The sequence below is a fragment of the Tamandua tetradactyla genome, chromosome 21 (genome assembly GCF_023851605.1).
Source record: "Tamandua tetradactyla isolate mTamTet1 chromosome 21, mTamTet1.pri, whole genome shotgun sequence".
Classification (NCBI taxonomy): Eukaryota; Metazoa; Chordata; class Mammalia; order Pilosa; family Myrmecophagidae; genus Tamandua; species Tamandua tetradactyla.
The window spans coordinates 34,696,039-34,721,572 of NC_135347.1; the positions used below are offsets into that span (position 1 = coordinate 34,696,039).

The following is a 25,534-nucleotide window of genomic DNA, read 5'->3' on the forward strand; positions in this document are numbered from 1 at the left end:
TTGCCATTTTGATTGGTGAATATGATATATCGTTTTAATATGCTTTTAGTACTAATGAATCAATACTCTATATCCTTTGGCCATTTATCTTCTATGACTCCTTGTTTATGGCCTTTATTTTGTTTTATGGTCTTGGTTTAGAAAAGCTATTAATGCTTTTTCAGTTTGGCATTTGCCTTTTAATTTGTTTATATGTAATTTTTAGTGTAATGAAGTTAACATGTATATGGTTCTTTTGGCCAATCTGTTTCTTTAAGGCTTCTTCCTTTGTTTTTATGCTCAGAAAAACCTTCACAACCCAAATTAGAAAAACATTTATTTATGTATTTTTTTAAAAAAAATTGTTCCTTTATCATATTTAAATACTAAACCCTTGGGATTTATTTTAGTGTATAATGGTGAAAAAGTGTTTAACAATTATTAATAGTTACCTCATAGTCTGATACTTAATGCAGAGGAAAAAATTTTGCTATTTCATATTCCATATCCATGCAAAGTTTTAGTTGTCCTCATTCTTGCTTTCTGTTATTGTATGGTGACAGTAAATCTTCAAATACCAAGAAGGTGCTATACTTTCATATTAAAAAAAGTGATTCAACATGTGAGTTCCTATTATCCTTTCCCAATAAGGAGGTTTATCTAGAACATACATATTCCCTAGAAGGAGGACAAACAATCCATCACATCATATTCAATACATAAGGGTTCACAGTAGCAGAAGAGTAGAACATTTTACCTGTGCCATCAATGGAAAAGTCCTGGAGTTGCTAGGCCTTTGCCCAGTAGAGTGCAGCTCAGCTCCAGAAGCCTTGGGGCTACTTTTGGGGACATGATTTAGACCCAGGGTATCTCAGCTATGAAATGGCCACGTTGGGTATGCAAGACACGTGTGGCATGGGTTTTTACCAAGACTCTACCTCCTTGGAGGTGCTAGAATGATGTCTACTAAGGGAAGAAGCAAATCAAGATGCCCAATCAAAAATGGAAACTTGACGCTCTTGGACCCAACCAAAAAGATATGTTAAGAATCTGAGTTCACTTGATGAACAGAGGGCAAAAGCTACAAATGCAAGCTAAGACTGGCATCAGGAGATCCAAGCTCATGTGATAAAATATGAGCAAGCAGTGAAAGGGTAGAGAATACCTGGCTTCAAATTCTAGCTACACCAACAGCTGTGAGATCTTAGGTGAGTTAATTTACAATTAGAGACTCAGTTTTACCATCTAGAAGACGAAGGGATCAGATCAGATTATTTTTTTCAGACCTCTTCCTTTTGTAAGATTCTCAGTATTGAAACAAAGATCAAAGATGTCGTCAAGTGGAATTGTTTGGGTTAGTGCTGAGGGTGTGGAGTGGAAGAAAATAGGATCCTATGGAGGCAAGCATTTACACGCAGATGGTGAAAAAGGTTTATAGTATTTATGATTTCAGGATATAGGCTGTTAGCCCAAGGGAACTGTTAAAATAAAACTATCCTTAAAAATGTAAGCCTAGAGCCTTTCTTCTCTACCCAGCATCTGTCAGATGCATATCATATATAACGACAGGCCTAGTCCATCCTTGTATAGTGACCAGTGTAGTAGAAAAACCCATGTAGCTTAACAGACATGGTGTTAATCTCATATAAGAACTGAATTTTAGAAAATCCAGTCCCTGGTTTCTGAAGCTTCAAACCTTCTTTTTCTGTACAAGGAGAAAATGACTTAAGGATGATCTAGCCTGGTTAACTTCAGTTAATCTCTGATGGACTATTTCTAAAGCAGGAGATCCATGGATTGCTATGAAGTTCATGAATAGGCTCTTAAGAGTCAGTGAGCCTCCCTGAAACTATATACAGAAATGGGGGGGGGGGGGGCAGGGATGGCATTTTTCTGTAGAATGATTTAGATTCCATTAGATTCTCACAGTTTCCATGATTTAAGTATATATAGTAAGAATGTACTTCCGTTCATTTTGACTCAACTCATCAGTAAGATGGACATGATCTGTATTACCATATTTTTCCTGACAAAGTATATAAAGAGTATTGTCTTGTTGTAAATTGGACAGCTTTATGAATCCTATCCCAATTGTCTATAACAAGATGATTATTTCAGAAAATCTGAATTCCAGAATTGCTAGATACAAGACCAATGGTTTATCCCTAGACTATCAGAATTAGGAGAGTCATTTTACTTGTATGTCATTTCTCAAGGAATAACTCTAGAGAGTAAAGAACTCTTAGCTATGGCAATCGAAGATGAACCATTGGCTAAATTTATCGAGAGTATTAACACTCAGTATTTATCAGGTTCTTAATATGGGCCAGATACATAGAAACTTCTTAATATGCAATATTAATTATAATCCTTATAAAATCTTTATGAGATAAAGATAATTTGCATTTTATCAATGAGGAAACTGAGGCTTAAGAGGTTGAGAAATGTAGCTAAGATCCCCCAAAGAGATTCAAACCCAAGTTTGTCAGACCCCAAGGCCTGTGCTTTCAGCAACTGCACTAGCTGCCTCCCCAAGCACTCTGAGGAAGCGGAAATGTTGATTGACAACCTATCATACCCTCAAAGAAATGAAGATTAGATTAGACAGGGTTCTCTAGGGAAACAGAACCAACAAAAGGTATCTGTAAATATTATGAGATCTATTTTGAGAAATGCCATGACTTGGGGATGGGCAAATCCAAATTCCATAGGGCAGGCCACAAGCTGGAACTCCAATAAAGGATTTCAGTGAATTCCCCTGGACAAGCTGGCTGGCTGAAGTAGAGATGGAAATTCTTTCTTCTGACTGCTGAAATCATCCCTTTACCTTTTAAAGTCTTGAACTGATTGTATGAGTCTTCACTTATTGCTGAAGACGATCTCCTTATTTGATTGTGGATATAATTAACTAGAGATGCAATCAACTTACTGATGATTTAAGCCCACAAAATGCCCTCACAATTTTAGTGACAACAAAGCTAGAGCTTGTTTGACCAAACAACTGGGCACCATAACCTGGACAAACTGACACAAGATCTTAACCATCACATGGGTTAGGAAGGTTGAAGCTAATAAAGAAATATTGTACTTGTTTTGGTTTGCTAAAGCTGATGGAATGCAATATACCAGAAATAGAACAGCCTTTATAAAGGGAATTTATTACAAGTTGTGCTGGGCTGAATCTGTTGTGAACCCCAGAAAAGCCAAGTTTTTTAATCGTCACTCAATATTGCTGGGTGGGAGATTTTTTATTGTGTCCTTGGAGATGTGATCTACCCAATAGTGGATGATAACTTTTGATTAGATGGTTTCCATGGAGGCGTGTCTCCACCCGTTCAAAGTGGGGTTGTTTATAGAGTCCTTTAAGAAGGAAGCTTTTTGGAAAAAGCATTAGAGGCCTCATAGTCAGAGACTTTTGGAAATGAAGAAAGAAAATGCCCCCAGGGGAGCTTCTTGAAACAATAACCCTGGAGAGGAAGCTAGCAAACATTGTCATATTCCCCATGTACCTTTACAGTTGAAAGAGAAACCCTGAACATCATCAGCCCTCTTGAACCAAGGTATTTTTCCCTGGATGCTTTAGATTGGACATTTCTATAGCCTTGCTTTGATTTGGACATTTTCACATTAGAACTGTAAACTAGCAGCTAAATAAATTCCAGACCATTCTATTTCTGGTATATTGCATTCCAGTAGCTTGCAAACTAGAAACCAAGTTTACAATTCTAAGGCCAGAAAAATGTCCAAACTAAAGCATCCAGGGAAGGAGACCTTGACTCAAGAGAAGCCAATGTCTGTCACATGAGAAAGTACATGGCTGGCCTCTGCTTATCCTTGTTCCTGGTTCTGTTGCTTCGAGCTTCTGATGTCAGTGATTTTCCTCTCTAAGCATCTGTGGGCCTTCACTTAGCTCCTCTGAGATGAACTTTGGGTTCTGGCTAGCTAGCATCTCATGGGAAGGCACATGGTGGCATCTGCAGGGCTCTGCCAATGTCTCGCCATCTGCTTTCTCTGTTGGCACTCCAAGCATCTTCATCGATGTCTCTGTCAGCTCTGAAGCAACTGTTCTTCAAGTGCCTGCATCTGAGCTTTCTCCAAAATGTATTTTAAAAGACTCTTGTAAACTAATCAAGACCCACCTTGAATGGGTAGAGTCTCATCTCCATCTAATCAAAAGTCATGCCCACACCTGGGTATGTCACATCTCCATGGAAACAATCCAGTCAAAGTTTTACACCCTAAACAATAGGTCTGGCCCCAGAAGATTGGATCAGAATTAAAACATGGCTTTTCTGGTGTACATAATAGTTTTACACTGATACAGTACCTCTCTTATGTTTTTGTTTGTCCCTTGCCACAAGCAGATTATTTATTATACCACATTATATATTATATAGCTGGGATTGGGGAATAAAAGAGGAGAGAGAAGGAGTAAGACATATACAGAGGAGTATTTCCTTAGAAGAGTGTTTCTCAAATGTCAACCTATGTGAAAATGGCCTGGGGAGTTTATTTCATTACATATTCCTGAAACCTATCACCAAGCCACTCATACAGAAGTCTGGGATATAGCCTAGGAATCCACATTTTTAACAAGTGTCCCAAATGTTTTTAATGCTGGTGGTATATTAACCTAACTTTGAGAAACAACTGATATAAAGAGTTACTTTTGCAACTATGTTTTCCTACAACCCCATCCAGCAGTGACTGAGAAGATGCTTGTTATTGTACCTAATAGGCATATCCTGGAGATAAATACACTAAGAGTGTAACTGCTGTCCTGCTGGCAATGGTGCCGGCTGAGCCCTGACCCAGGTTTGATAGTCTCAAAACTAAAAGAATTTAGAGATGAGAGGGCCAGTAGGAATAAGTAATGAAGTTTATTAAAAGGAGAAGTTTATTAAGAAGAGAGAGTACAAGTTAGGGAGGTTAAGGAGGTGTGCCCAAGGGAGGGACATGCTCTGAGTGGAGTGGGATAGCTTGTTTTACGGGAAAGTTTTACCAGTGGCAGATTTCCATAGCAACCTTTGGATACCAGGTGTCTTATTTGTTCTAGGAGGAGACAGCTAGCAGAATTCATGGTTTGTTGTCACATACCTAAAATTTGTCTTTGGGCAAATGGTTAACAACCTTTATGACCCTATGTTTCCTAGTATTTACTAAGAGTTTGCTTTGGACCCAGAAGTTGATAAGCTTTTATGGTTTGGGGTGGTTTGGGAGCTTTAGGGAAATTTTTGTCCCAGGCAGTTTGCCTGAAGCTTGCCACCCCATATTAATTCCTTTGGAGCTAGGTAAGAAACAAGTTAAACAACTTGCAGTTGTCTAACTCTTTCAGAGCTGAATAGGAGACCAAGGACTTACAGTTGTCCTATTTTATCCTGCCTCAAGAGAATAGAGGAATTCCTTGGATAAATGCCTTTTGGTACCACTATTATTATGCAGTGAGGATACATCAGAAAGAAGACAGATCATAAACTCAGTCTTTTGTGGAGACAGCAAACGAGTCAGTGTTTTTTCATAGAGAAGAAAAATTCTGACGTGATGCGTGACTCCCGTCACACTTTTGGAGGTACCAATTGTCTGTTTTTAATTAGAGAAAGGGAAGTGGACTTTCAATGCTGCAGGAAACCTCTGGGTAAATCACATCAAAGAAAACCTGGACTCAGTGGGCTGTGAAATGTTGGAAAAAGTTTCCAAGTTGGAAAAATCTCTAACATCTGGGCTCACCTGGGAATAATTAGAGGCTGAACGAGGTAGCCCCTAAGACTTTTTTGTGTCTCTAGATGACTTTACCTACATCTCTTCTAATTAGAAGCAGTGGTAAATTTCAGTATTCAATTCCATAAGCCTTATTTTCTGTAAACATATCTTTGACTAGCAACCCAATGCAGTTTTTTTTAACTTAATTATTGTGGATGCTGGTGAGCACTAATTAACAAAGGAAGGCTGTCAGGAAAGAGATGTGCTATTGTTAGCTTCTTTTCGTTTATGAAATGTAATCACACAAAAGAAGTATAACTGTTAGGAAAATAGGCTTAATTTTCTTAATTGCATGACAATGAAGACCTCTTAAATATTTTGCAAAGAATAGATAAAAGAAAATTGTGAAACAATGAAACCTGTAACTCTAATATAGAAATCTAGAAAGCCTCTGCTCTGTATATGATTCTTTTGATTGTCAGGACCCTGCCAGGGTGCACGGGTGGTTCAGTGGTAGAATCCTTGCCTTCCTTGGGGGAGACCCCGGTTCGATTCCCAGACCTTGCACCTCTCCCCCAGCCAAAAAAAAAAGAGGATCCTGACTAAGGTCTCCTCGATATACAACTGCATTGTGTTTTATGAGCCAGAACAACCTCCATATGCATAGCTGCTCACTGGTGATTCAAATGGGAAGCTGGTTGTTGCCCATTGACAACCTTAATAAAGGCTTTCACCAAAAAAATCCTTTCAAAGACTGGAAAGAAGCAAATATTTCAATAAAATATTTTACAGGAAAATTGTTCCTAAAATTAAAAATAGCCATTTATGCTAAGTTAGTTGACTCTCCCCTCAATGTGAGATGGCTAACATGGAAACAGGATCTACAAAGAGGTATTTATAATATTAGGTGGCTAGAAGGTCTGAATAGTAAGGAATTCTGGAATTTGTCTTATTCATCCTTCTCATTTTATGGATGAGTCAACTCATGCTCAGACAGATGAAGTGACTTGCTTAAGATCACACAGCTCTTTGGTGGTAGAAAACAGTCTAAAGTGTTTTCTCATGCGCCTTACTCTACCCCCATGATTCGAAATGAATCGGAACTGTCTTAATTGGTTATATGCTTGTATTCTTTCTAAGAACTCTTATTATTTCAGCTGTACCATAGAACTGACTAAAATTTTTGCTCACATTTAACATGTATCATAATCATACCCAACTCTCAAATATTTTGATTCAGTAGCTTGGGGTAGGACTCAGAAATTTTCATTATTTTCAAGTGTAAGCTGATTATTTTTAAGTTGAAAACAGACTCTGAAAAATAAAGTGCAGAATAAGTTTATTGAGCTAAATGGCACGTGTGGGAGGAATATTAAATGGAAGTTACTGCTCAAGCAAAGTGGCAGAGAAACAGTTTATATACTTACTTAGAACAAAAAAAGGATATGGAGGGATGGAAGGGAAAGCAAGGAGGATGTGATCTCTGTGAGTTGTCCAGGGCAAGATGTTCTTGGACCATAGGCCATAAATTTGCAAGGACTGTTCACCAAGGTGTTTATGTAGGAATAGGCTTATCTGGTGAAGATAAGCAGACTTTTTGGTGTCACTATGACTTGTTTATTATAGTTCCTCCTTTCCTTTGGAGGTAAGGGTCTTCATTAGCACCTCAGAGGATTGTTGGTATGTCAGCTTGCTTCAGTTATTTTTGTTTCTTCTTTGTAGTTCCCTGAGTAAGACTGGAAGTTTAAGAAAATTAAGATGATTAGTAAAGCCTTTTACCGTTCTAACTTCACATTATGAATTAAGCGGTCTCTGTGACCCTCTGAAAATCACTGAACTGGAGTCTGTCTAAGGCATCCATCATCATTCTCTGGGAATAAGTGGTGTGTTTAATAATGTACGTTGTCTGTTTCTTGTCACCAGGAGACTGCATATTATGGGCTCAGGGGAGACAACAGCAAATTGAGCCAGAGTCCCCAGGTGATTGTTCTACATCCTGGTGATGAGATAGGCACCTCCAGGAATAAACAGTTGGGCATTTATTTATTAAATAATGCTTTGCTGGGTGGTTGGAAACAATGCAGGGCTCAAACGCAAGGAAAAGCTTGAGATCTTGAAAGTCTCTGACTAATGACTAATACCAGTAAGCTTCAAATTAAATTCAGGTCTTGTCAACACTTACGTACATTTAATTACTCAACCAAGCAATATTTATTCAGCATATACCCTATGCCTGACATTGTTCTAGGTGTTTGGTACACATCAAAGAATAAAGATAAATAAAAAAATAAATAAAGATCTTGCCATTCTCATGGCTAAATTCTAACAAGGGAGATAGACGATTAATTATACACAAAATGAATTAATTTCCTGGTTTGTTAGAAGGTGATAAATGCTATGGAAGAGGAAAAAGTATGGTCGGATAAGAGGGGCCAAGAGCACATGGGGATAATTGAAATTTTAAATAAGACGACCAAGAAGGCCTTATCTTCATTATAATAGATCTAACATACCCTTCCATTTCTGAATTATCTTTAAAAGACCAATAAATTAATCTTATCAAGGCTACTGATTTTACCATTTCTTTCCTAAAAAAAATCTGTGATAATTCCCAAAGATTTGACAGTGCCCAAAGAATAAAATATATGCTTATGCTGCAACCCAAGTCCTTACCACTCTGGCCCAGTACTTTTGGTTGCCCCTTCCCTGCTCCAGGAAATCAGACTATTCATTGTAACCTGGCCACCACAACCAGATATGGTAAAAGAAGTACTTTGCTACTCTGCGCCTTTGCTCTCGTTGGTTATATCCCCACTTCTCCAACTCTTTATAGATTTATCCATTCTTTCAATTCAGCTCAAATATTTCCTCCCAGAAATGCCTTTCTTGATCTTTCTAGCCCAGAGAATACTTTCTCTTCCAAGCTCCCACAATATATTATGCCATGAAGAAAGCATACAACAGATGTGTTATAGTTATATAAAGACTTAGTTATTTTACTGGATTGTAATCTTAAAGAAAGAATCAACTCCTTGAACACCCCTACAGCATTTAACATAGTGTTTTGCAAGAGCAATCCCAAGTCTCTTAAGTTTCTTGATACTTCTGATACACAGAGAAAAAATGTTTAAGAGCAGGAAGCAGGCCTGTGTCTTTAAAATCTGACTCATCCTAAGAAGGAAGTCATCTGTGGTTCATGAAGCTGAAAGTGCTAAGGCTTTGAATGGACAACAGAAGACTGGAAGACACAAAGGAAGTATTGTCGTTATTTATTTTGCCCCAGTTAAGTTTAAGTAATTAGAAATTGGATTCCAAGTCCTATACTTCTTTGATTCTTCTGCAACGCTGAGGACCAAATTTTTCTCACAGTAGTGCTTATGAGAAAAATAGGAGTACTCATGTATGAGGAGAAGTTTTCAGGACTGTATTTTGAATTCTGAATGAAAAGACATACTATAGTAATATACACTAGTCTTACATAAGTGCAAGTGCAAAAGGCACTTCATAATCACTGCATGGAGATGCTTGTTTTTAGTACTTGCTTTTGCAAGGAAACTTCACATTTTCGTCCCTGAAAGATGCTTTGGGTCACTTTCCCTCCAGTCCAGATCTCACCTGGCGAGATATGCAACACTTGGTTGTCTGGACCTCTGAATATGACCCACTGGCTAATAACCCGGGATGGAAAAAGAATGGAGCAGGCCTGATGGTGAATAGTCGATTTGGATTTGGGCTGCTAAATGCCAAGGCACTGGTGGATTTAGCTGATCCCAGGACCTGGACTAGTGTTCCTGAGAAGAAAGAATGTGTTGTAAAGGACAATGACTTTGAGCCCAGGTAAGTGCCACCAGGAACACTCTGATTATAATGTTTAACACTCTGGCTATTTGTTTTCCCACCTGTACTTCTGGAATAGATGGAGAGGAAGTTTACCAGAGTTCTCTATGGGTCTCCAGGAGGATCACTAAGAGATTAAAGATCTTCAAATCATGCTATCATATTTGTATTTTCCTCTAATAGTCTTCCTCCTGTCTTGAATTATGTCTAAAATGCAGCATCATTTTACATACTGCTAAGAAAAATCATTGATGATTAAACTGTGATCAACCATCAATTTTAAGGTTTATTCCAAATTCAATTTTTTAAATTGCATCTTAGAATTGATTAAATGCAGTACCTGCTACCTGATTACTGCCCCAAACCACTTCCAAAATAGCCTCACTCCAAGCCACAGTGCTATGCGATTCATGACTTTTCTTCCATGAAAGAGATTTGTCATAATGCTTTCACATAGACATTGCTGATCCCCTACCATATCTCACCACAGAAATAGAATCTAGTATGAGTGTTTAGTTGTTTCCATCAAAGCAATCATGATTGAGGGCATCCATTTGAGAAGTCATTATAGATAAAAACAATTTCTTAAGAGGTTCTTTTTTTTTTTTTAACTTTTTTTATTAATTAAAAAAAATTAACAAACAAAACATTTAGATATCACTCCATTCTACATATACAATCAGTAATTCTTCATATCATCACATAGTTGCATATTTATCATTTCTTAGTACATTTGCATCGATTTAGAAAAAGAAATAAAAAGACAACAGAAAAAGAAATAAAATGATAATAGAGAAAAAAAAAAACTATACGTACCATACCCCTTACCCCTCGCTTTCACTGATCACTAGCATTTCAAACTAAATTTATTTTTACATTTGTTCCCCCTATTATTTATTTTTGTTCCATATATTCTACTTGTCTGTTGACAAGGTAGATAAAAGGAGCATCAGACACAAGGTTTTCACAATCACACAGTCACACTGTGAAACCTATATCATTATACAATCATCATCAAGAAACGTGGCTACTGGAACACAGCTCTACATTTTCAGGCAGTTCCCTACAGCCTCTCCCTTACATCTTGAATAACAAGGTGATATCTACTCAATGCATAAGAATAACCTCCAGGATAACCTCTCGACTCTGTTTGGAATCTCTCAGCCATTGACACTTTGTCTCATTTTACTCTTCCCCCTTTTGGTCGAGGTTTTCTCAATCCCTTGATGCTCAGTTTCAGCTCATTCTAGGGTTTTTCTCAATCCGTTGATGCTGAGTCTCAGCTCATTCTAGGATTTCTGTCCCACATTGCCAGGAAGGTCCACACCCCTGGGAGTCATGTCCCACGCAGAGAGGGGGAGGGTGGTGAGACTGCTCATCATATTGGCTGGAGAGAGAGGCCACATCTGAGCAACAAAAGAAGCTCTCTTGGGGGTGACTCTTAGGCCTAAATTTTAAGTAGACTTGACTTATCTTTTGTGGGGTTAAGTTTCATGTGAACAAACCCCAAGACTGGGGGCTCAGCCTATAGCTTTGGTTGTCCACACTGCTTGTGAGAATATCAAGAATTCAACTTGGGGAAGTTGAATTTCTCCCCAAGGAGGTTCTTTTTGATAGGACAATAATAAATGACTTTTCAACGAGTCAAAGGCAAACCTGCCTGAATTCCATTCCATGACAAATAGCATTGGATTCAAGATCTATGTACCTTACCATGTTAATATCCATTAAAATTCATTTATAGCTAACCCCAAATTGGGTTCTCTTCATAACAAGGAGAGACAACAAGCCTAACTGAGCTTCTAGTCATGGTTGAGATGTACACATATACATAAAATGCAAGGAAGAAGAGAGATACTTTATTCAATGATGATTCTTCATGTATTTAGAGCCCTGAAAGCTAATGGAGAAGTTATCATTGAAATTCCAACAAGAGCTTGTGAAGGACAAGAAAATGCTATCAAGTCCCTGGAGCATGTGCAATTCGAAGCAACAATTGAATATTCTCGCAGAGGAGACCTTCATGTCACACTCACTTCTGCTGCTGGTAAAAAACAAAACTTTTCAAAAATTTTCTTCTAAGCCATTTCTTTAAATGTCAGTTGAATGGTTTTGAAACAAAGATTGTTTCTGTTCTTTCACAGGACTGTCTCCAAATTAATTTTCTCAGATCTTAAAAATACGGTTACTTTTCATTTTTCTTGGTGTCAGAGCTCCCTCTGCCCTGTTCATTCCTACTGGATCTTAAGTGAGCAGAAAAGGACGCCTATTGAAATATTCCCAACTGATAAACTTCCCTGGAGTCAGGTGGACAGATTTTCAAACTGTGTTCCATTTCCCAGGTCACTGGCTTAGCATTCATTTCATTTAGGTAGCAATGTTAATGAAAGGTATGCTGATACTTAAAATGATTAATGAGGCTTACAGATATATCTGAAACATCCAAGGAATCAGTTGAAAAACTTGGAATTCTGATCCATGAAAGAGGACAGATTTTCCATAATAATATAATTAAGGACAAGAATTGTCTACATGGACATTTGCACTTTCCTAAGAGAGTATAAATCAGATGAGAGAGTGTTAGGAAAAAGGCTTGTGAAGCATAAACCACAATCCAACCAGGAAAAGTTGTCATGATACTCTTTCATGTTTTAGTAGGACTCTACTGACTAAATTCAATTTCTATAGATGATATATTATTAAGATGAGCTATCTCTATAATCGCCTTTTAGGATATGAACTTCCTAGAGGTTTGAAGTAGGTTTTATTAACATTGTAGCTATGCTTCTAAGAAGTCTTAGAATTGGGCTTTGTTGGTGGAGTAGTTTTTTAATTGCTGGTCCTAATCATTTAACTCTTTCATTTAGAAAGCAATATTATTTCTTGATCTATAAGGGGCTTGGACTTCAGAGTCTAGAGTTGCCCCTACCACTAGTTTTTATGTGACAAAGATTATTAAATTAATACAACTTCCTTTTTAAATGTCTATTCTAGAATGTAAACTTAGACCTCTGCGATATATTCAAGATTTCCTTTTAAATTTCAAAGTGATAGCTCCACTATAATGTATTTTAAATCCTTGAATTTATTCTTTAGTCCAGTTTGTAAATGTGGTTCTCTGAATTCTTCTTATTGAAATAAACCCTTACTTAATATATCTGTTCATTATTTCCATAAATATTTATTGAGAACTTGTTATATACAAGGCAATGTACTCGATAACATGGATAAGATCATGTTTTCTTGTGAATGTCTTAACCCTTGTCTTATACTAAAAGAGAAAATCAAAAGGATTACTCTCTCCCAGCTTTCGTTTTCAGTTATCAGGTGCTGGAGACCACCCTACTATGAGAATTGTCAACTCACTCATTAACCTATCTTTGTCACATGAAAATAGGAACCAGTACTGTACTTTTGGCTGAAAGAGAGAGGGATACTTCTCCTAATGGCTTTAAGAATTGGGACTTCATGTCTGTTCACACGTGGGGAGAAAACCCCATAGGCACCTGGACATTGCGAATTACAGACATGGTAAGTATGACTGAGAGAATGAAGAACAGCAGCTCACTTTAAAGCACTTTAAAAAGAATTTTTAAGGTAGGTGTCATCATTAATCAGGGCCCTACAGAATTTGATCATTCCTTAGTAGAAATAAGGAAAGAGTGTAGTGTTTTAAGGCTCATTCATTTGGTTATATAGATAAGAAGGGAAAAAAAAGATTAGGCACCTCCAGCCACACTATAAGAGAGAGTAAAAGATGTGTTGATATACAACACGACAGAGTATGGGACAAATCCAGTTGTTCCCATGTATTAATGCAGCCAGCCGCATAACTTGACCTATTCAGCTGTATTTATATTCACAGAGATAATCAAATGCTCAGACCAACTTTGTTATGGCACTTTACTGGGAGCACATGAAGACCCCTTTACTATTATTTTCTGCAGTAGCTTTTAGAAGTAGTTGACTTGTTAGATAAAATGCTTTTTTTTTTTAGTTTCAGCCATGAAACAACCCCAAAAAGCATTTCTTATTTCTCTTTCATTCTGCTTAATGCTCTTTGACATCCTTCTAAAATTGTAACACACATTCACAAAAATGAAAGGAGAGAGCAAAGAGCGTTTGAGCCAAAATACAACTGAATTATTTATTCTTGCATTATGCCTCCAGAATTCTCTACAGGTGAGAAGATAAATGAATGTTTTGGTTCTGAGTGCCTCTAGTAAAAGGATTTATATGCATCAGCGGCACTGAAATTTCAATTTCTACATAATTGTTTTTTAAAGAAATGATTTCAAATTTCTGGAGCTGTCAATTAAATGAATATAAATTTGTAGTCATTGCTATTTTCATTCTCTGAGAACAGCCTTCTCCTAAAAACTGCTGAAGTTGTAATTTAGAAACTGAAATTGTGAAACTTCCCACTCCTACAGGAGAAACAAGAGTGTGTTCTTAGTAGGTGGTCCTCTTTTTGCCTTAGTCTTTACTCATTCTTTAATTCTATTTTACCAGCAGGAAGCTCAGAAAATCTATTGACCAAGATGTGACTATTGTATATAATGTCTGCAAAATCTGACTCTATACTTACAGATATTTTAAAGCTATTTTACATTTCAGCATATTATTTATATGTATTGGTAAAATCTCTAAAATTATTACTGTTTCCATAAATACAGTTTTTAAGGTCTGATTAATGCTGAAGTCTGATTATAAAGGCTGTATAGAGGCTGATTTTCCCCCATTGAAATGTTTCTGTAAGTTGATATTTGGTAAATAAAAATCTATTTATAAAAGTTATACTTAACTTTCCAAGAACATATCCAATATAGAAAAGGAGGTTCATATATAGAGTCCTTCCTTTTAAAATATATATTTGATTGCCAAGCAATTCATCATGTTTACATCTTTTACAACCTGTAAACTACTGATTTTCAAAGCAAGAGTGAATCCATTGATTACCTATTTGTTCACTCAAATAGGTAACTCTACAAATGGAATACATATACTTTTTTTGTGTGTGTATGTGTGGCATGGACAGGTTCTGGGAATAGAACCCGGGTCTCCAGCATGGCAGGTGAAAATTCTGCCACTGAACCACCAGTTGCACCGCCCTACATTTACTTTTCAATTTAGATTTTAATGATGAAATTTCCTTTGGATATTTTGAATGAGCGTGCTTTATATTATTCAAAACATACACACTAAAATGTTTGTATGCTTATTCCTTAGTCTGGAAGAATGCAAAATGAAGGAAGAATCGTGAACTGGAAGCTGATTTTGCATGGGACCTCATCTCAGCCAGAACACATGAAACAGCCTCGCGTCTACACATCCTACAACACTGTTCAGAATGACAGAAGAGGGGTGGAGAAGGTGGTGGATGCAGGGGAGGTCTGTGTGGCTCTCTGCTTGGCATGCTCACCTTCGAACTGTCATAGACAATACAGTCAGTGAAGCTGTACCTAAGTTTGAAGTCCGATGTGGGCAGGGTGGTAAGAGAGGGAGTGCGAGGGGGTGGTAAACTGTTGATTTTGCATAGGATGAAATCCTATTATTTTTTTCCTTCATTCTTTCGTCCAGAATTTAAACATTAGAATGAATAAATTCAAAATGATTGCGTTTCCTGACCTGAATTTTCTCCATTTATGACAGATATCAACTTGTTTAGAAAGCTGTCTATGCATGTCTATACCTAGCATTTGTGTTGCACTCAGTTTTTAAGCATTTTCACATTATCTCACTTAACCTAAAATCCCCTTAACATAGGAAGGACAGATGCCATATGTCCATTTTGAAGAAAGAAAGTCAAGGTTCGGGTGGCCCAATTATGTAGGTTTCTCTTTACCAATTCTTTAGCTAACACTTCCTGGCAATACCAAAGGGAACTATAAAATCATAATTTCTCTCAGAAAATATAGGAAGACAGTGAAAGTAAATTATTTGAGTCCTGAGGTCTCAGTGCTGGCTTCTCCTTAGACAGCATGCAGGGACCACATTTTCTTTATGCCTGTATCCCTCAGCATGTAGATGTGGTAGCTATGTCCTCAGAGTTTCTCAAATGGTCTGCTCTAAATGGGTCTGGCTCTGACTGGACACTTTGGAAAATACAAAGATGTAATATTTGCCCTGGAAAAACATATAAACTATCTGTGTCAAGGCCTCAGCTCAGCTTCTGGCCCCATTGACATTCTGTAAAGCACCCCTCTAACATCCCTCTTCCCTCTAGGACCACAGCTCCAGGGTCTTCTCTGCCATCCTGGAGATACTTTACTCTTATGAGGGCTTCTCCTTTGTGATTCTTTAAGGGTATTTCCAGGGCTCCTTTGGCTGTTAGAGAATTGAAATGCTTCCACTATGGTTGACAGTGAGCTACTTCTAGGATCCCTCCAGTTCCCTCCTACCCAGCCCACCACCCCATTCTCCTCCTGATCCCTCCTTACAAGTCAGCAGCTAAAAGCTTTGCTCCCGACAGGGCAAAAGGCCTTGAGGACCCTGCTCCAACAGAACAGCACCCAGCCGCTGGCTTCTGTAGGAGTCGTTGACTGTTTTAACATCATCTCCTCCACAAAAATGGGTTCCACTACCTCCGTGTTGATGAGTGAAGGAGATCAACGAGTACTGAGCGCTTACGTACATTATCAAGGTTAATCTTCAAAGCCACTAGGAAATGGAGGTTTCTTGATTCCCATTTTACAGGTGAGGTTCAGGGAGATTAAAAAGATTGTTAAGGATACAGCAGTAAGCGGAAGGATGAGAACTTTAACTCCAGAATGTTTTAAGTCTGTACGTCCGGCTCTTTCTGCCGCCCCCACGGCCTCTCAAGGGGCAGGCATTAAATTGGTGCCAGGGCTGCAGCTCGCATGCCTTTCACGAAATAATGAGGCTTCTTCCCTTTGTCGGTGGCATTATGTGTTTTAGGAGCAGCCCACGCTTGTGAACCTGATCGAGAGCCGCCAGGTGTCCAACAGCCCCAGCAGTGGCGGTGTGGGGGGCGGAAGTGCTGAGATGGAGCAGGGAGCCCCTTCCGAGGCCATGCTGCGGCTCCTTCAAAGTGCTTTCAGCAAAAACTTGCCTCCAAAACAGTCATCAAAGAAGTCTCCAAGTGCAAAGCTGAACATCCCTTATGAAAATTTCTACAAAGCCTTGGAAAAGCTGAACAAACCTTCCCAACTTAAAGACTCCGAGGACAGTCTGTACAATGACTACGTGGACATTTTTTATAACACAAAACCTTACAAACACAGGGATGACCGTCTGCTGCAAGCGCTGGTGGACATTTTGAATGAGGAAAATTAAAATAAGGTCCTGAGTTGGACATATTCATGCTTCTTTCTGCCCTGTATATTTTGCCTGTGTCTGAAGTGGTTCTTTTGTCACTGATCCTTATGGTTATTATATCCTTTGTGATACTTTTTCTTTTTCTCCCCAAGCTGTACATTTGAAGTGGATGAGCTCAAGAAGGAAATCTATCTTCTTGAATTGATCATAGCGCTTTCAAAATCCGTCTTCATTGCCTGCACAGGTAAAAGGGTTTGCTCTTTCTGGAGTCACAATTCACATGTGGTTCTCAGACCACCTGAGAATGCCTCTTTAGGCCCACTCATTTCATTTCTCAAAAGGAAAAGCAAAACCTGGGCAACAGATTAATTTAGAAAACTATACTGCAAAGAATAAGAGAGAAAGAAACCTGTTCTTACAGCTTGCTCCCTATCTTTGCCATATGGTTCTTCAAATATGGATGCCAAGGAAGCTTTTGGAAAGTCTCTAATGGCAGAATTCATAGTTAGACCCATGATCTTTCTATTTCAAAGCACTTCTTATTCAGGGAGTGGGAATCTGGCCATTTGGAGAAAGGCTGGACAACTTAGACCTTGAAATCTGTGTTATCTGATTTGAGCAGCTTTAGAACGTTCCTGTTTGTTTGCTGTACCATGTGGAAGTCTCATGGATCCAAAGGTGATTGTGACTCATGCCAGGTGCTCTGATCTTGCTCTCATTTCCCTTCTTACCTGTCCCCTTTCTCAGTCACAAACTAAATATTGAGAGAACTAATTTATACCACTTTCACCGAACAAACTGTAATTGGGTCTTGGCAAATTCCTAGTCATATATATATATATATATTTTAAACAATAATAACAGGAAACCATTCATAGTCAGGAGAACCGATATAATAATGGGAGCATATTCATAATGTGGAGAACCTATAAGAGGGTTTTGTTTGCTTTAAACTGTGTTCATTAGAACAGGTTTTTCTAGATCTTTGAAACTGGGAGTTCATTTTTTGACTCTAAAGGTCTTCTTCCCTAACCTGAACAGCTGATAGAATCCGAATTCTCATGCGTCTGATCTTGAAATCTGAGGACACAAACTGGCCATCCACAGGACGCATTTGTCTCTCTGACAGATTTTGTTTGGTTTGCAGAATGTTTTAAAAATTTGAGTGACCATTGAAAAAGTGAGACTCCACGTAAACCTCTGGTCCTCAGGCCCATTTTTCCTCATTGCAGCCTGCTCCATGCTGCTTACAGGGCCAATTACTTGTTTATTGTCAGGATCGCATAGGCGTTGGATGTTGCCCACCCCTGCAGGAACGTGTACAAAGTGTAAATGCCTTAGAGGGGAAAAAAGAACTACCCTCAATTTCTTTCAGGCATGATCTGTACAATTGTTGATAATTATGAGAATTTGCCATGATCTAGTTCATTTAGTTTGCATTTATAGGGGAACAAAAAAGGTGTTTTAGACCCCTGAAAGGAGCTCTGACATCTGGTTTTACATATTCATTAAACTCAATTGGATGGTGATTTATACGAATCCATTAATTGCCAGCTCCCTAAGCCACCCACTCTCTATGATCGGAAAGGTCCACACACTTATAATGTTGGCATTTTCCCATTGAATCTGCTGCTTACAATCTTCCACGAAGTTGGAACTGCATAAGGCCACCCTTGACATTGGTCCAGGAAGAAGGCACTAGGGACTGTCACCTGCTATGGTTTGAAGTGTGATGGGGCAAACTTTCGCCCCCTGTCCTACCATCTGAATTTGTGCAGAAGGAGAGTATCTGCAGAGCTTAGAGGCCATCACCTAAAACAATCACCGCATCTCACCTTGGAAATTTCACATGTTGCTTGATAGAAAGTTTGGGTTCAAATTTTGAATATGACCACATAGCAAAAAATGTTAAAGTTGAAAAAGACCATAGAGTTATGAGCTTAATTTTCACATAAATTTCAACTAAAAAGCAAAAACAAAACCTGAGGCCCAAAGATGTCAGTAAATGGCAATAAATGAAAGAGCTGGGACTAAAACCAATCCTTTCCCCATTTCTAATCTAGTGTTAAATGTATGGCGCTTTCTTGTTAATCTTTTCTAACAGTAACTTTTCCTGGTTAAAACCCAGATCAGCTCATTGGTTTGTAGCCAAAATTTCACTCTAGAGAAGCTTTAATATTGAAATGAAATTATGTTTATTCCCAACCTGGAGTATATCGTTCAGATGCAAAATATTTTTATTGTCAGTCTTTCTTAGTGCCTATGTGGATTTTTGTGAAAATGTATGAGAGGGAACATTAAATATTTACCTTGGAATTTTAAACTATATTTTCTTTACAGGTATTTATAATGTACCAAATGCTTTTATCAAACAGAATTTTAAAAGGCATATTAAATTATATTGAAGAACCAAAAGTTTTCCTGAGAATAAGAAAGTTTGATCTAATAAAATATTTTTTGAAAGGCATGTTCCTCTGTCAATGAAAAAAAGTATAATATGTATGTGTTGTGATATTAAAAGTGACATTTGTCTAATAGCCTAATACAATGTGTTAGCTGAGTTTAACATGTGTGTTCTTAAGGGAACTCTCACATTATACACTCGATGTATTAACTAGAAAATGTAAAATATGCTCATAAATCCAAAGAATAAATGGTTTCTCACTAAGGTAAAAAGAAAAACAGCTTATGTTTCCAATAAAAATAGGCTTTCCCTCATTTACTGATTATGTTTCCCAAATGGACTAAATAAAAGAAAAGTTGAAGGTTTACATTAAGAAGTTAATTCCTTTTGAGAAAAAAAAATTTTAGGGAGGCAATTTAAGAATCTACTTGAATAGGTACATTTCGTTTTCCTTTATAGTTCAGGCTTTTACATTCTTAACAAAACGGTTGTATTATAGAGACTTAACTGAAGTATTGAGGAGAAAGAACAACGACAACAAAAACTAAAGGTGCAAGAGAAATGATTTGCAATAATTCACTAAACATACTGTTTATTGACCAGGGTAAGGTAGCTATGCTTCCCAGAGGTCTGTTTATGAAAACCCTCCGATTCCCAACTGTATCTCCTGTCCTCATGCTCTCTTTTCTCCACAGTTATTATTCAATCAAACAAGAATAATCTTTTGGATATTACAGAAGCACTGTTATAACTGGATTTTGTACTTCAAGCCCAGCCATCTTCAAATTTGTCACAAAAAGATGGATTGATTATATGTCTATTTTCTTTTGAACATTGATTCAGTAACTAAGGGTGAGTCATGCACAAGCTATGAGTACAAACCCAAATACATGCATCCCGAGGACAAACATTCAATTTTTATTATTATTATTATTATTATTGGCATGGGCAGGCTCTGGAAATTGAATTCTGTCACTGAGCCACCATTGCACCCCCTTTATTTATTTATTTATTTATTTATTTATTTATTTATTTATGTATTTATTTTTGTTTTATTTTGGGTGCATGGTCCAGGAATCAAACTCAGGTCTCCTGCGTGGAAGGTGAGCATCTTACCACTGAACAACCCATGCACCTAATTTTTAAATATAAATGCTAACCCCTAAGGGAGAATAGAATGTTTTCCTGACTACCTCATCATTTGTATTGGTATAATATTAAAATACGTGATAGTTTGGATTATTCACCCTACTGCCTTAGTCCCTATGAACAGAGCATACTTTCCTAAATCATCGATGCTGCGATTGACCATGCAATCTATTCGACCAAGGGAATATTAATGGATATGATGCAAACAACAGCCTTAAATGTGCTTGCACAGTTTGCTTGGCTCTTGCTTTTCAGTGATCTATGCCATAAGAGGAGTATTCCCCAAGGGGCCACTGTCCCTTTAGCATGGCTTCCAGAATAAATATATGTGGAGCAGATACACATCAGATCCACATTCTAGAACCAAGTCCAGCCAACTCACACATACAGCAGAGCTATCCAGATGAGTGCAGCCTAAATAATTGCCAACTTTGAGTGTGAGAATAAATGTTTTTTGCTGGAAGCCAAGGAGTTTAGGGGTTAGTTTGTTACATAGCCTTATTGGGGCCACAAAATTGACTCATTACATAAAAAACCCATTTGTTTGTTATATCACCAGTACCATCGCTTTCAAATTGTGCCTTCTAGAACTGTAAGAAAAGGAGTCAATATTAAACCATATATATCTTAATACCTGCTAAACAAGCTCAAAATTGTAATTTTAAAGACTTGTCTTGACTTAGTTCTTCTTGAAAGCAAAGCCTCAGATAATGACTGAGTAAACAGGTAGTTTACTTAGGAAGTAACAGCCGGTAGCAGAAATGAATCACATCCAAAGGTAGCATGGAATTGATGATCAATGGCCACTATTAACCACCCAGAGTTTCCCAAAAGCTGGATGGTTGTTGCAGGTGATGCTGGCATTGTTAGAAGCCAGTTCGGCACAGATACCTCTGCATATCTGTCTTCTGCCCCCTCCCCCTTTCCAAAGTCTTTCTTTTAGCCTTCCACAGAATGTAAATGGCACTCTGGGTAAGGGGAGAAAGTTTAACCAGCTAAGATTTACTTCACATCAGCTCTTAACAGAAATAAAGTTCTGTTAGAAAAAGTGAAATACTTCTTGCCTACCTTCGGCTCATTTTGTACACAATACCTGTATATTTCCATATATAGGTGTTTCATAAGCATTGTTCTAATGTCAGTGACAAGGAGGTAACAACAATTTGTCATTCTCAGAGCAGGTAAGAACAAGGCAGAGATCACTTCTGGTTCCCATACTGGATCTCTAGTCAATTATCCTTGAACTCCTCAAAGCACTTTCACTCTCCTCCACATATACACATACCCTACATCTCCACTTACCCCCATGATCTGGGTATCTTCACTGAATGTTTACCTGAGGAGGGGTCTACAAGCTCAAAATACATTATTTGTTCTTCGAAATGGGTAGGGGGAAAGATATCCTCAGGTTTGTTCCTTCAGGCTTGTCATGATTTTCCTTCCTACTGTTACTTCCTCTTTCCCTGTCCCTAATAGCTGCAGAGACAGGTGATTTATAAGCCCAGAAGCTCTTTCAATGTGAGGAAAGCAGACTCTAGGATTGATTCTGCCTTAAATATTTTATAGCTACTGCATTCATCATCACTTCTTCTTTTCCATACACCACCAGGGTTCAGCCCAAATCTCATTCTTGGGGACAGCTCAGAGCTCCCACCCCACCCCCCACCCCCCAAATTTTCAATTTCCAGTCACATTCTCAGAAAAAAACTGTTACTCGAATATTCCATGGTAGTGAGCATGATGCCAGTGTGAGATGTGGAAGCATTTCTTGGATAGGATAAATTTTGAATTGAAATTTTTTAGATAAGAAGAATCTGAAATGAAAGAGAAACAAATACGTTGTTTCAAGTTCTCTTGCCAAAGAGAACCAGAATGAAGAAAGCCCACTTGTGAGATCCTCTCCATCCCAATAGGCCCCTCACAGGTAAATCAAACTCACCTGGTTTGTTGAATCTCTATTACCTAGGCTTTGGTCTTTCCTTACCAGAATCTACTAAGCTCATAATATGAATGAATGGCCCAAGTATGCTGCCACCTTGTTATGATGCTGATTTTTGCCTATAGAAGCAAAAAAAATCTATAAGTCTTAGATTTATTGATTGGTTGCTCTAAATTATACTGTTGTATTGAGTAAAGAGCAAAAAAAGTCTATGAGTCTAACAGTGGCTCAGAGGCCCCTTATCCAAAGTCATACAGCTAAGCTTAAAATGGTCTGACTTCATATTTCCCTGTGCCATACTGTTTCATTTTCTAGTTTTACTTCTAAATTTGCAAACTGATACTTTAATGGGAAAACTGCTTCTTCCAGGAATACTTAACTAGAAATGCCAGTAGATGCAAAAGTGAGAGAAATGGTTATCTTTGTCAATCAACACTCCACTATCTATCTTGAAATGAACCAAAACACTTAGGGGAACAACAAACCAACATATTAGCTCAGACATCCTTTGGATCAAGCAGTAATCCCACATAAATTCGTGTGTAGTCCAGACCCCAGGACCCCAATATGCCAAAACATATTGAGAAATGGGATATTACTAGTCGGGGGCCCCACCTCTAGGAGTATTCTCCTATATTTGGCCATTTTATTTCTCTCTCCATTCCTAGGCCTTCCTACCTTGACTTTAAAATGTCTTTTAAATTTAATTTTTACAATTTCTCCAAGTGTATTCTTCAGTGAATTGATCAGCTGTATGTGTGTGTTTAAAAAGGATTCCTGGTCATATACATTTGTGAAATGTATATTTTCATACTTCTTCATTGTAAGATTTCTCAGAAGTCCTTTTATTATGCTGGTGTACATTGTGACTGTAGGGATACATTTCTTAGCATTTCTCAAAATGGAATCCTTTTTTCTTGGAGCATCTTCCAGGACCAGTATTCTCTCAGATCACTTGGGGAGATATTATTTTCCCCAACTACCTCTAGGTAATAATTTCCCAGCTTGTGCCAGATTATTACTGAGAGCTTATGGTTCATGCCTTCTTGCCTCCATACAAAATGCTGCAGAGCAAGTCAGCTGAAAGAAAGCAGGTGCTGGAGAGTGAGTCAGAGATCACCAGCAGTGAGACAAAGGGAGAAGCTGGAACTCATCTTCCTGTGAGGAGATGGCTTAGATGAAGGACAAGTCACTTATGCCCATAATGGGTAGTGGCCATTGTCCTAATTTGCTGAGGACAGCCTCAGTTTATCCTTGTTGTCCCAGCATAATTATTATTCCAAAAGTGTGTGGTGGGACAATAATTATATCCTGTTACTAGAGCACAGATGTGGATAACCTTCTTGGCTTGCAGATGATAATGCCCTTCCCTAAGCTGTTTTCTTTTTATCACAGAGACTCTGAGAATTTGAAGAATCATCTATCTTTCTACCCAATTTCCCAGACTTGAGAAGTATGCCAGGGAGGATGTTGGGAAAGATGTTTCTCTCTAACAAAAAGAGACAGAGGGGAGGTAGCCTCTACTCATCTTGTCCAGAACTCATACTGCATGTATGGGATGCATGGGACTTGGGCAGCCATCTTGGGCTCTCCCTTATATGGCAAAACCATTTCCGAAAGAGCTCTCAAAATTCTATAAACTTCAGGCCCCATAAAACCTGCTCATCTCCCAGATCTAATTCACCAAGTCTATGAAATCTATCTGCTAAATATCTTACAAACCTACTTACTTTTCTCCATCTTCAATGGCACCACCTTGTTCTACACAGCCATCATCTATCACCAGGACTATTATAAAAGAGTCCTTCCTGCTCTCTTTTCATATTGTGATGTAACTGAATTGTGTTTTTTATCACATCACTCTCTTCTTTACAAACCACTTTACTTAGGTTAGTATCAAACTGCTTAACCTGGGTTGAATGTCCTGGATAATCTGACCCTAACCTCTTTTATGGCTTTGTGTCTTTCACTCTCTGAGTTTAGCCCATGGCCTTTTTCTGTTATGACAATGCTCCCAAGCTATTCTCTGGGACAAGCTAGTCTGTCAGGAATGCCCTTTCTCCATCTCTTTTCTTCCTACTCATCCTTCAGAATTCAGTTTAATAATCCCTTCCTCAGGGAATCCTTCCCTGACTACACTGTCCAAGATTGCCAGAACCTCTGAAATATGTTTCCTTCTAGCATTTATCACCAGGGTAACCAAATAAATAATTAATTGTTTATTGTCTGTCTGCTTGGATGGAATGTATGCTCCACTAATATCTCTTGTATTAACTGCTATATCCTCAAAAATTAGGACACTGCCTGTGCTAATTTGAAACTGTTATGTACCTCAGAAAAGCCATGTTCCTCTAATCCTGATTCAATATTTTAGGGGGAACTCATGATTAGATTGTTTCCATGCAGATGTGACCAAACCAATTGAGGGTGTGACCTTTTGATTAGATGGAAATGTGAAACCACCCATTCAAGGTGGGTCTTGATTAGTTTATTGGAGTCCTTTAAAAGGGGGGACATTTTGGAAAAAGCTTCAGAGCTGACACAGACAGAGACATTTGGAGATGTAGAAAGAAAATTCCCCCTGGGAAGCTGTTTGAAACCAGAAGCCAAAGAACCAGCAGATGCAACCATGTACCTTCTCAGCTCACAGAGGTGTTCTGGATCATTCATCTTTTCTTGAGTCAAGATATCTTTCCCTGGATTCCTTAATTTGAACATTTTATGGCCTTAGAACTATAAATGTGTAACTTAATAAATTCCCTTTTAAATCAAAGCCATTTCATTGCTTGTGTATTGCATTCTGGCTTCATTTAGCAAACCAAAACAGATTATTATGGCTATTACGGTAGGAGAGGCCAACTGGAAGTCACCAGAACTGCCTCAGCAGCAACATAGTAAATCAGAAGCAATACCAGAATTCTGGAGGGATTGCAGAGATTAGTGTCACTCTTAAGGACTTGAAGGATGTAGGGGTGATGATTCCCACCACACCCAATTCAACTCTCCTTTTTGGCCTGTGCAGAAAAAGATGGGTCTGGGAGGATGACAGTAGATTATGGTAAACCTAACCAGGTGGTGACTACAATTGCAGCTGTAGTCCCAAATGTGATATCATTGCTCAAGAAAATCAACACATCCCCTGATACCTGGCATACAGCTATTGATCTGGCAAACATTTTTTTTCTCAATAGCTGTCAGGAATGACCACCTGAAACAGTTTGCATTCAGCTGGGAAACCCAGCAGTATA

At 38.2% G+C, this 25,534-nt stretch overlaps 1 protein-coding gene and 1 long non-coding RNA gene across 3 annotated transcripts in view; one reads left to right on the forward strand and one right to left on the reverse strand.

Annotated features, from left to right (window-relative positions):
* The window catches only part of PCSK1 (proprotein convertase subtilisin/kexin type 1), a 43,241-nt gene extending 23,687 nt beyond the window's left edge, over positions 1–19,554 (forward strand). The window contains exons 10-14 of one of the 2 annotated variants that reach the window (XM_077139085.1): positions 9,283–9,516; positions 11,406–11,563; positions 12,914–13,047; positions 14,746–14,907; positions 16,435–19,554. In XM_077139085.1, coding sequence (XP_076995200.1) covers positions 9,283–9,516; positions 11,406–11,563; positions 12,914–13,047; positions 14,746–14,907; positions 16,435–16,812 — 1,066 coding nt within the window. In that variant the 3' untranslated portion in view covers positions 16,813–19,554. The remainder of the gene's footprint in view (positions 1–9,282; positions 9,517–11,405; positions 11,564–12,913; positions 13,048–14,745; positions 14,908–16,434) is intronic. The other variant, XM_077139086.1, reaches the window with a different exon arrangement.
* Positions 7,050–24,117, reverse strand: LOC143665558 (uncharacterized). The gene is made up of 3 exons (XR_013167054.1): positions 24,017–24,117; positions 22,287–22,405; positions 7,050–7,415 (listed from the first exon to the last, which is right to left on the reverse strand). It is a non-coding gene; the product is annotated as an uncharacterized LOC143665558 (long non-coding RNA).
* Between the last annotated feature and the right edge of the window lie 1,417 nt (positions 24,118–25,534).